Source organism: Ictidomys tridecemlineatus, chromosome 6, assembly GCF_052094955.1.
Source record: "Ictidomys tridecemlineatus isolate mIctTri1 chromosome 6, mIctTri1.hap1, whole genome shotgun sequence".
Classification (NCBI taxonomy): Eukaryota; Metazoa; Chordata; class Mammalia; order Rodentia; family Sciuridae; genus Ictidomys; species Ictidomys tridecemlineatus.
Window position 1 is genome coordinate 73,635,610 of NC_135482.1, and position 18,751 is coordinate 73,654,360.

The 18,751-nt window shown below is 34.5% G+C and overlaps 1 protein-coding gene and 1 long non-coding RNA gene across 2 annotated transcripts in view; one reads left to right on the plus strand and one right to left on the minus strand.

The window, feature by feature from the left end:
- Slc2a13 (solute carrier family 2 member 13) overlaps positions 1-18,751 on the plus strand; it is a 319,628-nt gene that overhangs the window by 259,306 nt on the left and 41,571 nt on the right. The window contains exon 7 of the mRNA XM_078014891.1: positions 4,961-5,086. Within this exon, the coding sequence (XP_077871017.1) occupies positions 4,961-5,086 (126 nt within the window). The remainder of the gene's footprint in view (positions 1-4,960; positions 5,087-18,751) is intronic.
- LOC144364869 (uncharacterized) overlaps positions 1,799-18,751 on the minus strand; it is a 53,836-nt gene continuing 36,883 nt past the window's right edge. Inside the window, exons 2-3 of the long non-coding RNA XR_013422971.1 lie at positions 6,560-6,630; positions 1,799-2,375 (exon numbers count right to left, since the gene is read on the minus strand). This is a non-coding gene — a long non-coding RNA (uncharacterized LOC144364869). The remainder of the gene's footprint in view (positions 2,376-6,559; positions 6,631-18,751) is intronic.

Genomic DNA, 18,751 nt, shown 5'->3' on the forward strand with positions numbered 1-18,751 from the left:
ACTAGGCTTCTGAGGAGATAAGCAGGATAAAGAGTATGACCTCGAAGGTGCTATATTATGGGGTAGTATGTTCTGATTCCCAACAAAGACAGGGCTATGATGTGTAGAAGAATAAGGGGTTGAAATTGTGGGTGTGTGGGGTATCAGTCTTGGACATGTGGAGAGTTAGCAATTAGAAGCTTCTGCCAACAGTGAATCCAGCCAATTTTGAATACTGCAGTGTGTTCTGTTTGTTTTTGCATCACTGGGGATGAGCCTAGGGCATCTTGCATGTGCTAGGCAATTGCTATCCCACTGAGCTACACCCCCAGCCTACATGTAAATGTGTCTTTATTATTATCGTTATATCTTCGTGTGTTGTTTCTCCACCAGTACAGAATAGCTGGTGTATAGAAAGGAAGAAGAAAGGTGATTGGAAAGAACCAAACATGAAGTTTTGTAGAGTGGCTATAACAGAAGAAACTAAATGTAAAACATTTAAGATTTGGTGAGAGTCATTAGAGGGATTTAGCATGAAGTTTTTACAGAAGAAACAAAGCCTTGAATGTAATGAAGGATCAGAGGGAAAGGAGGAGCACTGAAGGTTTATAAGAAGTAGAAGAGCAGAGCAGTTGTTCTCAGAGTAAGGAAGCTTGAAGGAAAGGTGTAGCAAATCTGCAACATGGAATCTGCATACATCTTCCAGATCAATGATTACCAAACTGTTTTAGTTAGCCTTTCATTGCTGTTACCAAAAATATCTGACAAAACAATTTAGGGGAGAAAATGTTCCTTTTGGCACACAGTTTCAGAGGTTCAGTCAATGGTTGGACAACTCAACAACTCTAGGCGTCAGGTGAGGCATAACATCCTGGCAGCAGAAAATCAGCTCAGGACATGGAAACCAGGAAGAGAGAGAGCTCCACTCATCAAGGACAAATGTAAACCCCAAAATCATACTCCCAGTGACCTATCTCCTCCACACTGTACCTATGCAGTTGCCACACATATATCAATGGATTAATTTACCAATCAGGTTACAACTCTCACAACTTGATTGTTTCACCTCTGAACATTCTTAAATATCGTCTCACACATGAGCTTTTAAGAGGCCCCCTCATATCTAAACTATGACACAAACATTTTCTATAATGAGCCAGAGAGTAGTTATTTTCTGCTTTCCAGGTCAATATGGTTTCTGCTACAACTTCTCAACTCTTCTCTTAGATCATGAAGGCAGTCTTAGACATAAATTAAATGGGCATGGTTGTGTTCCAGTTATCTTTGTTTACAAAAACAGGTTGTTGGACTAGATTTTTTTCAAAGATTGTAATTTGCTGATTGCTGTCACAGATGATGACAATTTCCAGGATGTGGATGAAGATAGGCTGAGGTGAAGACTGTTAGAAACTAAGAGCTTAATGTCCCTTAAGGTTAAAATGTTGGCTGGGTATAGTGGTGCACTCCTGTAATCCCAGCAACTTGGAAGGCTTAGGCAGGAGGATCACAAGTTCAAGACCAGCCTCAGCAATGTGGAGAGGCCCTTAGCAACTTAAGGATAACTTGTATCTAAAAGGGCTGGGGATGTAGATCCGTGGTAAAGCCCCTGGGTTCAAATCCCAAGGAAAAATAAAAAAGTAGGTAGGTAGGTAGATAGACAGTATATAGATACATACATACATATGAAAAACATTATGACCTAATAAACCTTTGTAGAACACTCCATCCAAGGACAACAGAATAAACATATCCTTCTTAAGTATGCAAGAAATATTCTCCAGGACAGACCATAATACTAAACCATAAGACAAGCCTTAGTAGAGGATTAAAATCACTCCAAGTATATTTTTTTCCATTTTTTTTATTGATTCTTCAAAACATTACAGAGCTCATGATATATCATCTTTCATACATTTGACTCAATTGGTTTACTCACATGGAGTGATATTAGTAACAGAAGGATTGTGGGGGCGTTCACAACTATGTGAAAACCAACACACTTCTAAATGGCCAACAAGTCAAAGAAGACACAAGAAATTAGAAAAAAATACTTTGAGATCAGTGAAAAGAACAACACAGAATATTAAATACAGGATGCAGCTAATCCAGGGCTTAAAGGGAAGTGTACAGTTTTAAATGCTGATATTGAAAGGAAAGAAAACTCTCCAATCCATGACTTAAACTTCTCCCTAAAGGGGAAAGGAGGAGCAAAAAATCACAAGCATCTGAGAGGGAATCAAATAGCTCAGATAGGGAAACTGGCCTTTGGTAAAAACAGCTTGCCATTGTAACTGGACATTAGGCTAGGAGGGTGGTTCCAGTGTTTCCATTGAGAAGATAATGAAGTTGCTTTCTGCTGCCTTTTACTTTCTCTGTAAAGCTGGACTTGAAGTCATCTGCAGAGTACAGGAAAATGGAGCATTGGAGGTCTGAGGATAGTGAAGGAGAGTTGAGATAATTTTCATGCACGGTGATTAAAATAGTCCTCTGTAAAAAACTGAGAAAACTACTAAAAGTTTCAAGTTTATTGAGGATGATTTTGAGTTTGATGATCATGAATTATAAAGTAATTGCTGTACTGATTTTGTAAGAGTCATCTTGCTAATTCTCTCTCTTACCTCAGTACTTGGAATGAACCCAGGGCTGCTCTACCACTTGGCTCCATTCCTAGTCCTTTGTTTTCTTTCTTTTCTTTTCTTTCTTTCTTTTTTTTTTTTTTTTTTTTTTTTTGGAGGCAGGGCCTCACTGAGTTGCTCAGATGGCCTCAAATTAAGCCTCCCAAGTCACTGGGATGACAGGCAGATGATTCCACCTCCCCACACATGGAGGGAGGGAGGACACTATTGTTCTGCCCTGTAGTGTGATCCCTGTGGGTAAAGGCATAGAAAAGGCAAATGTTTGTATTCGGGTAGGGCTACAGTTTTGTTATATGGGTGGGATGAAATAATAGAAGAGCACAGAAGTTTAGGATATTTAAATGATAGGTCATGGCAATAAACTGGATAAGAAAAAAAAACTACAGAAAAGGAGGAAAACAATAAATGAATATAGAGGGGTCAGTTAACTAGCAGTCACCAGAAAGTCTAAAATCCAAATCAGCTCTGCAATGGTAAGGAACCTTTGTTCTTCTTCATATCTCTGTGCTAGCACCTGTAATAGGTGATAATTTAATAAACAAGCAGAAAAATGTGAAATTTTAGTCAGATATGGATTAGTGATAACAGGAGGTTATTCATTCTGCATAATATGTGCCTTGATATGTACATACAGTATGTTCCCACTAATAATTAGCCTTATTATTCTTTTTTGGACTTTTATAGGAACTATTTATTTTCACAGAAATATAGAGCCATTTTTCTGCAAATGCATGAGTTGACCTTTTCTGAGTGAATATCCTTTGAGGTCGTTGCACAATTAGGGTTGTTAGATTTGACCTAATATGGGAAAACTATACAGACAAAGCACTAGTAGAAATTATCTTCCTTTCTCTCAAAGCCAAAGTCTAACGACACTGATTTCTGATGCCTTCAGTTGTTTTATTGTGCTTATCACCTGTGTAGACAGTTTTATATTTACATTGCTGAATCAACTCTCTAAAGTATATTGACCTTTCAGTAGGTTTTAAAAGGCTTCTCTTTTGCTTTTTTTCTAGGACTGAAGTGTCATTCAAAAATAGAGATGATTGTTTACCAAAGCAAAAGGTTACATAAGACTGCTAAAATGATAATAAATCTAGTTTTTAAGCCATGCCAGTGTTTTTAAATGAATTAATTGAATCAAAGAGTTATTTCAATTTTGGGGATTGAGAAATACTGTCCTTCATATCGCTTTTAGATGACTTGCATGTCTTTCAGATATGTTTTCTTCTCATGCCCCATAGTAAAAGTACTTATAGAAAGTAGGTATTCATTAATTCTATACTGTTGATCTTTAATAATAAAATAAGCCATTCTCTGAAATGTGTTTCCCTCTACCTCTTTGCCTGGTAAATTGCTTTTATAATTTACTTCAGATATCACCTCTGAAATTATTCCTAGCTCTTACAGGCCAAATGAATAGGCCTTTGTCCTTTGAGTAGCTTACACCTATTTTCTGTTGTGTGTTCATTATGTATTATACATCTCTTTCTCATTCTTGCCTTTTGTCTATCAAGGAGCAGGGACTCTGGCTTATGCATCTTTAGTGTCTCCAGTGTTTTGCAATGAAGTGTCCTAAAACCGATAGCAAGAAAACTTGTTTTAAAGCTCACTGTAGGCCTAGATTGTGAAACTCTACCCACTTTAAAATTTCCCTGCAGCTAGGATACCACTGCCAGGTGAGCAATGATTAACTGAATATGGCCTCATGATCCAGCCAGTAGAAGTGATTAACTCATAGAAAGATTAGCCTTTTTTCCTGTACCTATTTTTTTTTTAATTGAGAATAATACTTAGTCAACACTCTATGTGTTTGTTAAAACTAAAACTGTCAATCAAGATATTAACAGTGGCCATATTTGGGGATATTTCAATTTAACTTTTTTCATTAGGTATCCATTTTGTCTTTGTTTGACAAAATGTTTGTTTCAGGTCATACTTTGGGGAAAAAACTATTTCCAGTTTTTTAAATTATAGTACATGTGGAAACATTGATGAGAAAAAATACTTTAGGACAATTTGGAACCAATCAGAGCTGAATCAAGATGAACCAGTCTGTGGTTGAGGAAAGCAAGTTTATTTGCTTCAGGTTAACTGGGACTCTTCTCTATCCAAGCCTCCTCCTTCTCATAGTGGTTTCCAAAGTTGCTCTAGCCAGGATAGGGTAAAACAGAATTGACCAGCCACCTGGCTCAGCACATGTCACTTGCCTTGGCCAAAACCAGTCTCAAGACCAAATCCTACAGAAAAATAGAATCGAAAATACAGAAAAGCACCTGGAATCTGGTATATGGTAAATACCAGTTGTCTCTGCCAACATGACCATAATTCTTTTTATTTTTTAGTTACTGTAACGAATGTATGTTGGATCCAGACTGTGGTTTCTGCTACAAGATGAACAAATCAGCTGTCATTGACTCTTCTTGTGTGCCCGTTAATAAAGCATCCACAAATGAGGCAGCCTGGGGCAGGTATGTTACTCATTACTAAACAAAAATGTCTAATACAATTTAAATATGAGTCTGATTTCTAATTTTTCAGGGTGTCTTGCACTAGTTCTTTTTAAGCTACATGTGCTGGTGATGGGTGCACCTGTGTAGTTCATACTCTCAGAGAAGAAAGCACTCAGGGCCAGAATTTGGAGGCCTGAAGTCCAGACTCAACTCTGCCTAATAAACCACAGGAATTGGGATCTTTCGTTTAAGGCAAATATTCACAAATATTGCCAAGGCAGTTTTGCCACTATGTATTATATACCTATGCTGTAAAATTCCAAACTAGAATTTCTTGAACTTAATGGTAATTGTAAGGTCAAAATGAATTAATGTCACTTTACATTCTTTCATGGAACTAATTTTTTCTAGAGTACTTTCCTAGGATTCAATGAAACTAAGCAAAATAAGGATAAAATTTGGAAATCATTGGTGTGCAGCCTGTCTGATAGCCTGTATCTCTTTCTAACAGAACATACTAGTTTATAGGAGAGACATAAATGAAATCTTTATATAGAATAAATCCTTCCTACATTTATGAACTAATATCCATATTCTTAGACACATAAAATGTGTTAATGTACAAATGATATGGCTTTTAACTCTTCTGTGGTTTAAATTTTCATTAAAAGGAGTAATATGCTCTCATCCTGTCTACCTCATAGTACCTATCATAAAGGCAATTAAATCTTTAAAGTACTTGTATTGCCTATGAACTATAAAATATAATGTATTAGTATTAATCGTTATGCTGTTACCATTAATCATTTTATTAGGGAATTACTCCAAAGAAGTAAACTTTATGGTAGTTGAGGGAAAGTCCAGACTGAGTTTTAAATATGATAACAACAAAGAAACATGTAAAAGAAATGCAGTTGTTATTTTAAATGAACCCTTAAAAGAACTGTGAGTATATGTAACTAGTTTATAGCTTTAAACCCCTAGCTTTTGGTTTTGTTTTTTCCAGGAGGGAAAGTTACTAGTCTAGAATCATGAACATGTGATGAAGTCTGTTTAGCAATAATAAATGAATATGGTTTCCCATATTTCACAGAATTAATCTGTAAGCTTATTAGAAATGTCTACTAATAAATAATAAAAGATACTAAAATTAGATGTATTTCTCACCCTCAGTAGGTTTAGAAGTCAGAAGCTTCAAAACTGGAGTTTTATTCTTATGTTTTGCAAATAAATTGTATAGTATTTTAGTGGAAATGTATATTAGTGGTTTTATTTTGTGAAGAATAATTTAGAAAGTTATTCTTACATTTTATTTATATTTTTGTATCATTATCCTATGACTACATACACTATTAGAGAAAGATGAGGCACAGAAAATAAATAAAACTAACATAAGAAAATACTTAAGAATTTCTATGTTTATAGCATATTGTTAGAATAATCTCAAAGTATTTAGAATAAAGAAAAATAAAATCATGAAGTTTTTCTTACTCTTTCTTCCCTCTGCTGGGAAACAGCCTTTATCTTAACTTGACCACTGCTGTTGGTTACATCAGTCTTTGCTAAAAAGAGATCAAAAACGGCAGGATGCAGTCACTGTGAAAATTCTTAGAACAAGTTTTCCATTTGTAAGACATACACCATCAGGTAAACAAGAGAAAGCTGCACATGTGAAAGATGGCCAAATGAATACCTACATTACAAAACACCCCAGTTTTTGAAAGAGAATTTGAAATAATATTTAAAAGAAATAAGGGATATGATACACTTTTGTGAAATTATGCTGAAAGCTATATGCTATAATATATACACTGTGTACGTATATATGTGTATATATATATATATATATATATATATATATATATATATAATGTGTTATCAGTAAATTTTGAAAAAAACTAAAACCTACAAACCTACAGTTCAAGATACATAGTAGTATAGAATGTGGTATGGGAACTTAACATTTAAATTATGAACTATTAAAAGGAGAGACAATAAAATCAAACTAATATACAGAGGAAAGACACACACACACACACACACACACACACACACATAGAACGATGGTTAAGGGAAATCACAGACAATCCAATAGAACTGAATATAAACCTAACTCACTACAATAAAAATACAAACAAATAAAGCACCCTAATAAAGGCAAACATCCTCATACTGAGTTGTTTTATTTTTTTAAAGACAGCTATTCACTATATTAACAAGAGATCACAAAAGGGATGGAAACACAATGAAAACAAATAAGTACTAAGTCAAAAAGAAAAAAAGTAGCAGAAGTCAAAGAACTTTGGAAATTTAAAAGCTTTATGTAAGATTTTGTGCACTTAACAAGTAGAGTACTTCATTCTTTTCAAGCAAATCTAGAACACTTATGAAAATTTTCATGTTCAAGCACAAAAAATAAAATTAATAAATTTATATAAATGCATCTATTCCAGAAGATTCTAAATATATTCAAATAACCAATACCATGTAGAATACATTTTCTAATCAAAATGCAATATGTTTGCCAAACAATAACACAATAGTTATCACCTCTTCTACTTCAGCTTGGAAACTAAATACAAAATCTAAACTTCAAATTAATTAGTGAATTAAGAAGACAGCTGAGGCTGTAGTTCAGTGGTAGAGCACTTGCCTAGCATGTGTGAGGCACTGGGTTCGATTCTCAGCACCACATATAACTAAATGAATAAAATAAAGGTCTACACATCTAAAAAAATTTAAAAAAAAAGAAATCAGCACAATGGAAAACAAAATTCAAAATCAATAGTTAAACAGATCCATAAGAAATTAGAACTAGAATAAAAAGCAAACCTGCCTAGAAAACAGAGGATAGAAATTAGAAAGATAAGTGAAGGGTGAAATAAAGCAAAGAAGTACCAGAGAGGATCAGAAATAAAGATTATTGATTTTAGAGAATAATAAAATGAAGAAACCTCTGGCAATACTGATCAAGCAGGAAAAAATGCACAAACAATAGTTGGTGGGGGGAGGCATAGAAGAGATAGCAAAGATTGTTCAAATCTTTAGAGAATTCCATGAATAATATTCTCCAGTTCATTTGAAAGCAGATAAAATTTTAGTCTTCTTCAAAACTTGTAACCTAGAACCAACTACCAACTCAAAACCTCTTGAAGTATCTTATTTATTCCCATTTCACAGGTAAGGATGGCCTAGAGGATCTGAATGACTTTCTAAAAGTCAAGAGGCCCGTAGTCCACCTTATTTGGGGGCAGCATCAGTTAAGTAATAGAAAAACATACTTTTAGAATGAAGTCATTATAAATTTGGGCTTTCATTATTTACCTCATAGTTTGGTCCTGGGACAGACTGGGTCTCTCTGAGCCACATTCTTCATCGGTAAAATGGAAACAATATAATTTCTGTGCTGAACAATATGGTTGTTAGGAAGATCAAATAAGAGCTTATCTGAAGATATTGTGAAAACAATACTTTATAAAAATATCTTGTATCAATTTTTCTTTCTCAGTAATGTGCTTTCTTGTCAGTAACAGTTTTTGCAGTACAATAAGCATTTCCTAATAGATAAATGCCTTAGGATACTTTTTATGTGTTTGTGTCTATTCATCCACCTCCATACCTCCTGGCTCTCTATATACACCATAAATAATCTATTTTGGAACTTTAAACCTGCTGACTAAAAATATCACTAATGAGGGATATTTCTTAATGTGCTTACTCAGTATTTGTTTTCTCTAATACAGCATTTTTGCTTTGTAATTAGAAACACTAAAATAGCTAGATAGATTCCCTATTTGGCAATCCATTGTTCATCGCATTCATTCAGCAAAGATGGTTTTCTCAGAGCCGTGCTGTGCCACAACACTCAGTCTGTTTTCTCTGCATCTGACCATTTATACTCCTGCACAGAATTCTAGTCAAGGTAAACCCCTTGCCATCTCCCAATGTCCACTATGACTTCCTGCCTCTTATATCTTTCCTCATTCTGTGCATTCTGCCTAGGATTAACCACCCTCATTTCTTCTTTTTGATCTCTGCTTGACTTATAATCATCATTTTTTTCCCAGAGCAGATGTTGCTTTTTCCTTGCAGTCTCTGATTAGTCCCAGAAAACAATGCTTATTACATCCCCTCCTGTCCTCTGGCAAGAACATTGTAGTAAACTACAAGAGATATGTCGTAGCTACGAGAGTAATGATAGCCATGAGGCCTGCTCAAGCGTCACCCAGGGCCAACAACACACGATACTTGACAGTATGATATAACCTTGTCCGGGGATTGCCCGGAAACAAGGATGCCTCTGTGCACATGCAGCTCTTTAAACATCTTAGAGCAAAGCTCACCTTGACAACAATAGTTTAACCTCCCTTGATGAAACCTGGAAACCAACCCATTACTGAATATTGGTATAAGGGAAAAGAATCCCCAACCTTTGAGAATGGTCTCTAAATGGAGATCCCCCACACAGGTGGTCATCTGACCCCTGGTTGGTTGTGACCTGTGCCATCAGCCAGCTCTGGTGTCTGACTTGTCACAGCACTGCCAGAACAGCCATGTCTGGGACTCATCTTTCATAGGAGTCAGACAGAAAGGGAGAAATTGCCCATGAGGAAGCTGGTTAACTAGGACCACTCAGAACCCCAAACAAGGTATTTATATAACTTGTATGATAATTATACTGGCTAATATGTATCTTCTTGCCTAAGATAGAAATTCTAATAACTGTGCCCTGCAGTGTTTTTAAACCCTGGGTAATTTGTATATATCAATAATTTTAAAATTTTGAAGGTTTGAAATTAGCCATAGTTCCAAATGAGAGGATATTATACTCTAATCATTTCATTTGAGTTACCTCTTCTACATTCATACTTATTTTTAGGAAATGAAACATGTAAAAGAAAAAATGAGAGTAATAGAATTTTAATTAACATAGAGTGTCTTGCTTACCTAAGACCGTTTTAGATTTTAATTTTTTAAATTTTAATTAATTAATTTATTTATTTATTATTTTTTTATTTTTTATTTGCATTACTGGGGATTGAGTCCAGGGACACTCTGTAACTGAGCTACATCCCCAGCCCTCTTTATTTTTTGAGACAGAGTCTCAATAAGTTCCCCAGGCTGGCCTTGAACTTGAGTTCCTCCTGCCCCAACCACCTGAGTAACTGGGATTACAGGTGTGCACTACCATGCCCAGCTACTGAGAGTATCTAAAACCCTAAAAACTGTTTTTATAAAATTCAGCCATGTATTTTTCAAGTGTGTTACTGCATACTAAATATTGCTTATGGTCATGCTACTTGAAAATTACTCTTTAAAAAATTGTTGGAAGACATATTCAGCAAATTTCCTCAAAATAATCCCCAGTATACTAGAGAAGCAGTAAATATATGGTAATAGCATATGACCAAGAATATTACAAAATGACGCCCAACAACAAAAATTGAGATGTTTTCCCTTCATTACCTCTGTTGTTGTTGTTGTTGTCTAACTTTTAGAGAGATATATTAGGAAAGGAGATTTACCATTAATAAACAAATATGTCAGGGCCTGGGATTATAGGTCAGTGGTAGAACACTTGCAGAGCATGTACAAGGCCTAGCATTCAATCCTCAGCCCCACAAATAAATAAATATCTACAGGTATTTATAATTTTTACTAATTATTTTTATTACAGTGCAAAGACCTCCAGGTGTGCTCCTAATGCCATCAGAATTCAAAATTAATATATGCAATCTTACTTTTTATATATAAGGAAGCAGACTAATATAGAATATTTTAATCCATTTTACATTTTAAATACTTTTCTTCCATGTTTTTGCTGGAATCAACGTCATTATGCTAGATTATTCACTTTAAGATCTGCAGCTATAATAATATCTGCCATAAGATTCATTTATCTATAATAATTTCAGAGATCACATGTCTTAGACCTATTATTTTTTCAAGTTCAGAAACTTAAACTCCTTTGGATTTAATGACTCTATTGCAGATTCTGAAGCTTAATTATGTTGCAAAGCAAACAAATCAGAGAACCCTCACATTTGTGGATAATAATAATCTCTTTTATAAGAATTTTAGCCAAATTAGTAATATTCATAATACATTAAAATTTCCATTTTTAACCAAAATCTTACATTTCTAGTCAGCCCATGTTCCTTTTACATTTTTTAAAAAACTTTTCAGTTCATACTTCCTTTTGAAAAGTAGTCTATGAGTTCTTTTTCACTAAAGATAAAAGAAGACTTTTGTTAGAAGGTTACAAGCCAAGGCTTGAACTGCATGTAAGTAGTTAATATAGGATCATAGTGGTGAATATTGGTTCATCAAATATTAGTGCAACTAAGCAACAGAAGATGCTGTAAGCAGAGATGAAGTCTATAACTATCAGAAGTTGTCAAACAGTCTTCAGATGAAGCAATGAGAAATAGAAGAAGGCAAATACTAGAAATCTGACTTTGGATCACATCATCAAAATCTTACATTTAGGAATTTAATTGGATTTTTCAGGTATAATTTCATAGGTGTGGAAATCATATTGGCAGTGATTTTCAGTGAATGGCTCCATGTGATACCAGGACATGATGCAGTATTGAATCACATAGTAAGAATTCTCTAAATATTCCAAATATATGGAGGGGAAAGAAATTTGGCTGTAGCATGATTCTAACATTTGGGCAGAAAACAACTAGAAATTCATAACACTGTTGTCATTCCATTTTTATTATAATTATCTGCTATTCTTGGTAAGTTTTTATTATTTTTGAGAATATCTGCTGCCACTCTCCAGGGAAAAATTATATTTCCCCAGTCCATTCAGTCTTAGTGTGCAAGTGGAACCAGTCAGTGTCATGTCTGAGCCAACTATAAGACTCAGAATTTCAAACCAAAGTGTGCCATGTCCTTTTCCCTCTGCCATAAGGTTGGTCATGTCCCAAAATAAAAGGTGTTCCATTATCTTTGATCATGAAGAAAATGTGGAACAGAACTATAACTGACCTGTAATAGACCTATATGGTGATCAAGAAATTATGCTTGGTATTTGTAAATCCCACTGGGATTTCAATGCTTTTTTACTATATGATCTGTTCCTTGGAGCTGATAAAGCAAGATAACTGAATTGCATTGTGGAAGTGGCACATGTACCCTAGTGCCTTCTAAAACATAAGATATATAAAAATATTTTTTGTTGTTACTTGTTTGATATATGACTTGAAGGGGGAAAATTGAATATAGAGCTATTCTGCATGGACAAATACATAAATATTTATATTCTCATGTTTAATTATTGGCAGGCTGGATTTTGTAACAATTTAAATTCTGTTCACATTGGCATGGCATTTACACTTGGAAATGTAGTTTTTTTCTGGAGTCATTTAATAACATTGAAATTTGACATTGTGCTACATGCTATTAAAAGTATATTGAAAAGACTCAGACATCACTCCTAAGATTTATAATCTCATAGAATAGCAACATTTGCACAAGCATTCACTAAAATTATTTTAACAAAATGAATATTCCTTTTACAAATGCATGAAGAAAGAAAAGTATTTGTTTTGTGTCGTGCTTAGAATCAAGGACATTTAAGAAAGAGTTAGGAAAAGTATGTGAGTTCTAGAAACCAACCTGGCTTTTAGGAACTTAAAATTATTGGAAAGTTTGAAGGAAAATGTTTGTGGCTAGCTGGAGGGAAAAATATTTCATATATGGGATATGGACTGTGAATATTTATAAAATTATGTCTTTCTACCCTCAAAAAACTCTTAATGTTGAAATTTTTTATAGGAGGGACTTTTAAATTCCTCAAATCATTAAAAATGGGATGTTCATAGAAGTACACAGATTTGCTTTCTATTGGGTAAGACTAAAATTGTAATTGACAGTGAATGTCATCTTATTTACTTTAACTCTGATCTTTTGGGAAGTACCTGATTATGCAGACCTCTTTAACTTGTAAATTATCTGTGGCTTAGGAATTAGGGGATCAAAATTCTGTTTAGAAGAAGGGATAAAGAAAAGTGGCATAGCAGAGTTAAGTCTACATTTTATAGGTCAGTAACTTCTGAAACTGTTTTCTACATCTGTCCTGTAAAACTGTAGTTTCCATTCATATGAAACTTATCTACACTCATTCTGCCTTTAATTGTTCAACAAACATTGATGAAAAACTATGTTTATAACAAAGATTGGATAGCAAAGCTTGGTATATCTATGGAAACATAAGGGAAAGTCAACTAGCACACTTAGACAAAATTGAAGAATTTCAAAAGTGATTAGAAGCAGAGATGTGTGCTTCCATTGTCTGAGAAGCTACTTTTAGCAACATTAAAGAAAGAATGTACTGTCCAGAACAGTTTCTTCCTTGTGGAGATAACTACTGTATCTGATATCTTGGTAGCAATGAACATTTTTGCGTACTTCTTGATTTAGTACTATAACTTTGATCATGATTTATTACTACAACTTTAACTAAAAATTTAAGAAGATATATAGAATTTTTTTTACTGATTTTAATATTTTTCCTGTGAATTCACTGAAGTTTCACCATCAACTGTTCAACATGAGGAATACATGACAAGGAGGAAGCCAACTGGCCTTAGAAACTGTATACATTCAGTGCTTTTGCTCAGTTAAAGTTTAAGATTTTTCATTTTATTATTTCTTTCTGCCATGAACTAAGAGTTTTAGGATATCACAATATATTAGATGCAACAGGGAAGGTATCACCCAGCTGACAAGGTCACTAAGTCAGTAAAGTGGCCCCAGGCAGCTTAGTGGCAGCACAAAATGCAGGAAGTAAATGAAGCATTTGTAGAGATCACAGAGCTAGAATGTGGTCATAAAGGTGTCCAATTTGAAAGGACAAAAAAGGAGAAACTAGAGAAGTCTGTGAAGAAAAATCAGAGGAGCCAGGATGAGTTTAAAGAATGTTTATCTTGGAAGCTAGTTCAGGGAGCAGCTTGTTAGAACATGGTCAGCCTTCCCTATGAGAGTTTCTCACCTGTGGTAGGTGTCTCTCTGCTGAGCAAGAGCTCTCTTTGAATTGATCTCAGGAATACTGACAGAATCCTGGTTTAATGGACAGCTTTGAATAGGTTTTTCTAACAGGTCTAGTAGTTGGTATATGCATAGTTTTTAAATATGCTTTTGAAATACATAAAAAGCTGAAGATAAGATAGTTATGCTTACCCACCATTTGACCCAGTTATCCCTCACCTCGGTCTATACCCAAAGGACTTAAAAACAGAATCTTTCAGGGACACAGCACATCAATGTGTAAAGCAGCACAATTCACAAGAGCTAAACTATGGAACCAACCTAGATGCCCTTCAATAGATGAATGGATTTAAAAAATGTGACATATATACATATTGTAATATTACCCAGCAATAAAAGAGAATAAAATCATGGTATGTACAGGTAAACGGATGGCATTAGAGAAGATAATACTAAGTGAAGTTAGCCAATTCCAAATAACCAAGTGCTGAATGTCTTCTCTGATTAAAGGAGGCTGATTCATAGTGGGGTAGGGAGAGGGAGCATGGGAGGAATAGACAAACTCTAGATAGGGCAGAGGGGTGGGAGGGGAAGGGAGGAGGCATGAGGTTAGAAATGATGGTGGAATGTGATGAACATCCTTATCCAAAGTACATATATGAAGACACAAATTGGTGTGAATATAATGTGTATTCAACCAGAGATATTGTAAGAATTATGATGCATTCTGCTGTCATATATTAATAAAAATATTAATTTTAAAAAGAAGAAAACCTCTACAACTAATTCATGAGGGAATTCTGTACTCTCCATCACCAAATAAACATACCTCGGGCTCCAAATAAAAATAAATAAAGGCAAAATTGAAAAAAACTGGAAAAAGAGATAGTTATGCTTTATGATCTACTGTGTATAAATAACCTTTTATGAGTACAGATGAAAAGTTCTAAATTTTTGTTTCACTAAAGCCCTTAGCAGTCATAAGTTGCTTTTCTCAACTGCTTTCTATAAATGTTTCTTATCCTGTAGTGCAACTAACTGTTGCATTTTAGACAAGGCTTGTTTTCTGTACTAAATGAGGAACTGATGCAGTGCACTTACTGACAGCCCACACCTGTAAAGCAGATGATCCACCACTAGGTTGGCACATCCTATCCTAAATTGAAACAGGGCTACAGTCAACCATTATTTGCTAGAGATAAAAGGCAGTGATAAAGCATATCTGAAGTATTCCATATAAAACAAGTTCAAAGTATCTAATCCTCTATGAAAATTTTTTTCCTTGAAATAGTAGGGTATGAACTCAGGGGCTCTATTTACCAAATGAGCTACTTCACAAGCCCTTTTACTTTTCATCTTTGAGGTAGGGTCTCACAAAGTTGCTAAGGTAGGTTTCCAACTTTCGGTCCTCCTGCCTCAGCTTGCAGAATAACTGGGATTATAGGCATGCACCACATTGCCTGGCCTTCTATGGATTCTTATTAAAGTCTTCCATACTCTTACAGTGGTAATTTTTAGAATTCTGGATTCAGTTAAAGCATTGCTTTTCACCACTGTATTTCCAGTTACTAACTAGAATGAAGACAGATATTTGAGTTTCTGGAAGAATAGCCCAAAGAGATCTATCAAAGTGGATGTTTATACATTTGTCTTCTAATCTAGTGTTTTATTTGTAAATTTTATCTAAATTTTCCTTTATACTTTAAAACATATCCATGTTAATCTTAATCTTTGATTTAGTCAGCTTTCCACCCCTATGAGAAAAGGTTTATTTGGGCTCACAGTTTAGAATTTTTAGACCAGGATCATTAGCCCCTTTATTTTGGGCCTGTGGCAGCATATCATGAACACAATGTGTAGTACACCAAAATCACTGTTCTCTTGGCTAAGGAGTGAAAGAGAAAGAGGGAGGGGCTTCAGTCGCACAATCCCCTTCAAGGGCACATCCTCGATGACCTGAGGACCTCAAATGAGACCCCATAGTTCTGCCACCACCCAACAGTGACATCTCAGAATTATAACGCATGGACTTTTGGAGGATAGTCCAAATCCAAACTATAGCAATATTATAATGTTTTTATTATGCATCCTTGATTTTTCTGGACAACCCATCCCAACAATGCTTATTCTTCATTGAGAAAAGGAAAATATCATTTCTAAAAGATGTGCTATTTTATTCTGTAGGATATCAATATATGTGCTAATTTGAGAACTGTGATAATCACAATGAACAAAATCCATACCCAAACCCCCAGGTCACAAAAATTAAAAAGGAGTAGGAAAATTCTAGTGTGATGATTCCCTGTCAGTCCAAGAATATAATATGCCCCATGGATTTAAATGTTACTATTAGGATTTTGTGAACATTGTAGGTCTGTAGAATAGCTAATTGAGTAAGATTGGTGAAATTTGTTGGAGAAAAAGAATGTTTAGAACAGAAGGGGCAATATTTCAGAAATCTATGACGTCATAGCATCACTGCCTCTAAAACATTAATAAATTAATTTACTTATCCACTTTTTTTTGGATATTGCCTACATTTATTTTATAGTTGGCTCTCTTTTACAGAATGTTGTACTATGTTAAAACTTAACTAAAATAGAAATCAGTTGTTTTTCCCAGACTGAAAACTTAAGAATTATTTTACTGTAGCTAGTATACATAGATACATTTCAACTATTCCTCCAGAATACCCTTTCCTTTTCCTCCTGCCCTTAAGTAGAACTGCTCCCTAGTCCATTGTATGTAACTAAATAATTATTTTCTGATGTTATGTTATGGTTGGTTGTTTACCTGTTTGCCTCTAACCCTGCCCAAACTAAAAACTTCTAAAGAGAAAGTGGGGATAGTGTCAGTCTCTGCTGGCATTGTGTGTGGCATGTACAAGTCTCTTAGTACATGAGAATATTACTGAAAGAGTAGTAATTAGGGAAAATGAAAGAATGCTCCAGCGTACCAGTCCTCTAGTTTTTTCTACAAATAATCTTTTACTTTTGGCCTTCCTGATGTTTTTGTGTCGTGTGAGGGCCAGAGTTTTTTTTTTGAACAATTTATACTGGAAATGACATTAGTTAACAATAAGGTCCCAGACCTTCATTATTGTACTCAGTACAGCAGTGTACTCTGTCTTCTTCTGATTCCTCTTTTTCTATTTCTGACTCATATGTGAGTATGTAAGGTTCAGGAAGTCCAAAATCAATGGGCAGCTTAGCTCTAGCCTAACAGAAAGAGGGTACCCCCTGGAGCCAAGAGATTTCATGTCTGTGTTCGACAGCTAACTAGAGTTGGCTCAGGTCGTGTTTTCTCTCTCTCTAATCCCTTACTTTTTTCATCTTTAGAATGAAAGAAATTAATAAAACTAAATCCTGATTTCCATAAGAGATGATTGAGATAGTTGAGTGAAAAGTACCAGAAAATGATTTATATAGTTGATTTTTAAAGGACCTCTTTATAGATCCAAGTTCCACAATCCATTAAATCTTTTTGCCTTAACTAACCCGATAAACTGACTAGAATTGCAGATCTTACTGGCAAATTAAAATTTCCTTCCTAAACACAAGTATTTTAGAATAAGAGTTCAACTTTCATGTAAAGTATATTTAGCTTTGTAACAACTGTCATCTATTTATTTTCCTTAAATCTTATAAAATTATTATAGTACTTAGTATTATCAGAATTTTATTTCTTCTGGGAGGAAGATTGAACTAAAGAGCACTTTACCACTGAGTCACATCCCTATCCCTTTTTGTTTTTTATTTTGAGACAGGATCAAATTAAGTTAGTTGCTTAAGGCCTTGCTAAATTGCTGAAACTGGTCCCAAATTTGCAATCCTCCTGCCTTAGCTTCCCAAGCTGCTAAAATTAGAGGTATGCACCAGTGCACTTGGCAGAATTTTATTATATTTCTTTCATAAGCTGGTATGTTGTCTGATACAATGAAAATCAGCTAAAGCCCTCTTAAGATCTTCTTAAGGGAATGGGTATTTTCACTTTAATCTCTAGTTAAAAAAACTTCAGGTTTTACAAAGTACAACAAGAAAATTATGAGTAAGTCTGTAAGTATATTCAGTGAACTTATTTCTCATAAACTGTTACATTTATTACCTACAACTATAGTTCATTTCCTTGAAAGGTAAAGCAGTTCCATGAAAACTCCAGCAGTACAAATATGCATCAGAATGGTTGATTAATGTTTTGTCATCCTGGCCCTAGATTTCACATTTTAAGTTAATTTTACTCTACTCCCCCCCCCTTTCTCCCCCCCCCCCTCCACACACACACACACACAAATAGAATAAAGATAAAACTCGCATATGGACTGAGATAAGCATCAAAAGTCAAAAGAGATAAATACAAAAGAAATAAATGGAAAATTTAAGCCAACCTTTTTAATAAATTACATTAAATATAAATGACATAGAAACTAAAAAAAAAGGTAGAGAGTGTTCAAGTGGATTTTAAAAAAACACCATACAGCCATTTTCTATCTAGAAAAAAAATTAAACATATAGATATATATGGTTTAAACAATGATCTCATCTTTATTTGTATGAACAAACATTTCTTACAAACACTAATGTGAACATTATTTTTTTAATATTAGACAAAACTTTAGAATAAGGAATGTCATCAGAGATAAGGGGGAATAGTTTATTACTATAATAGTAATTGGCCGATTCAAAC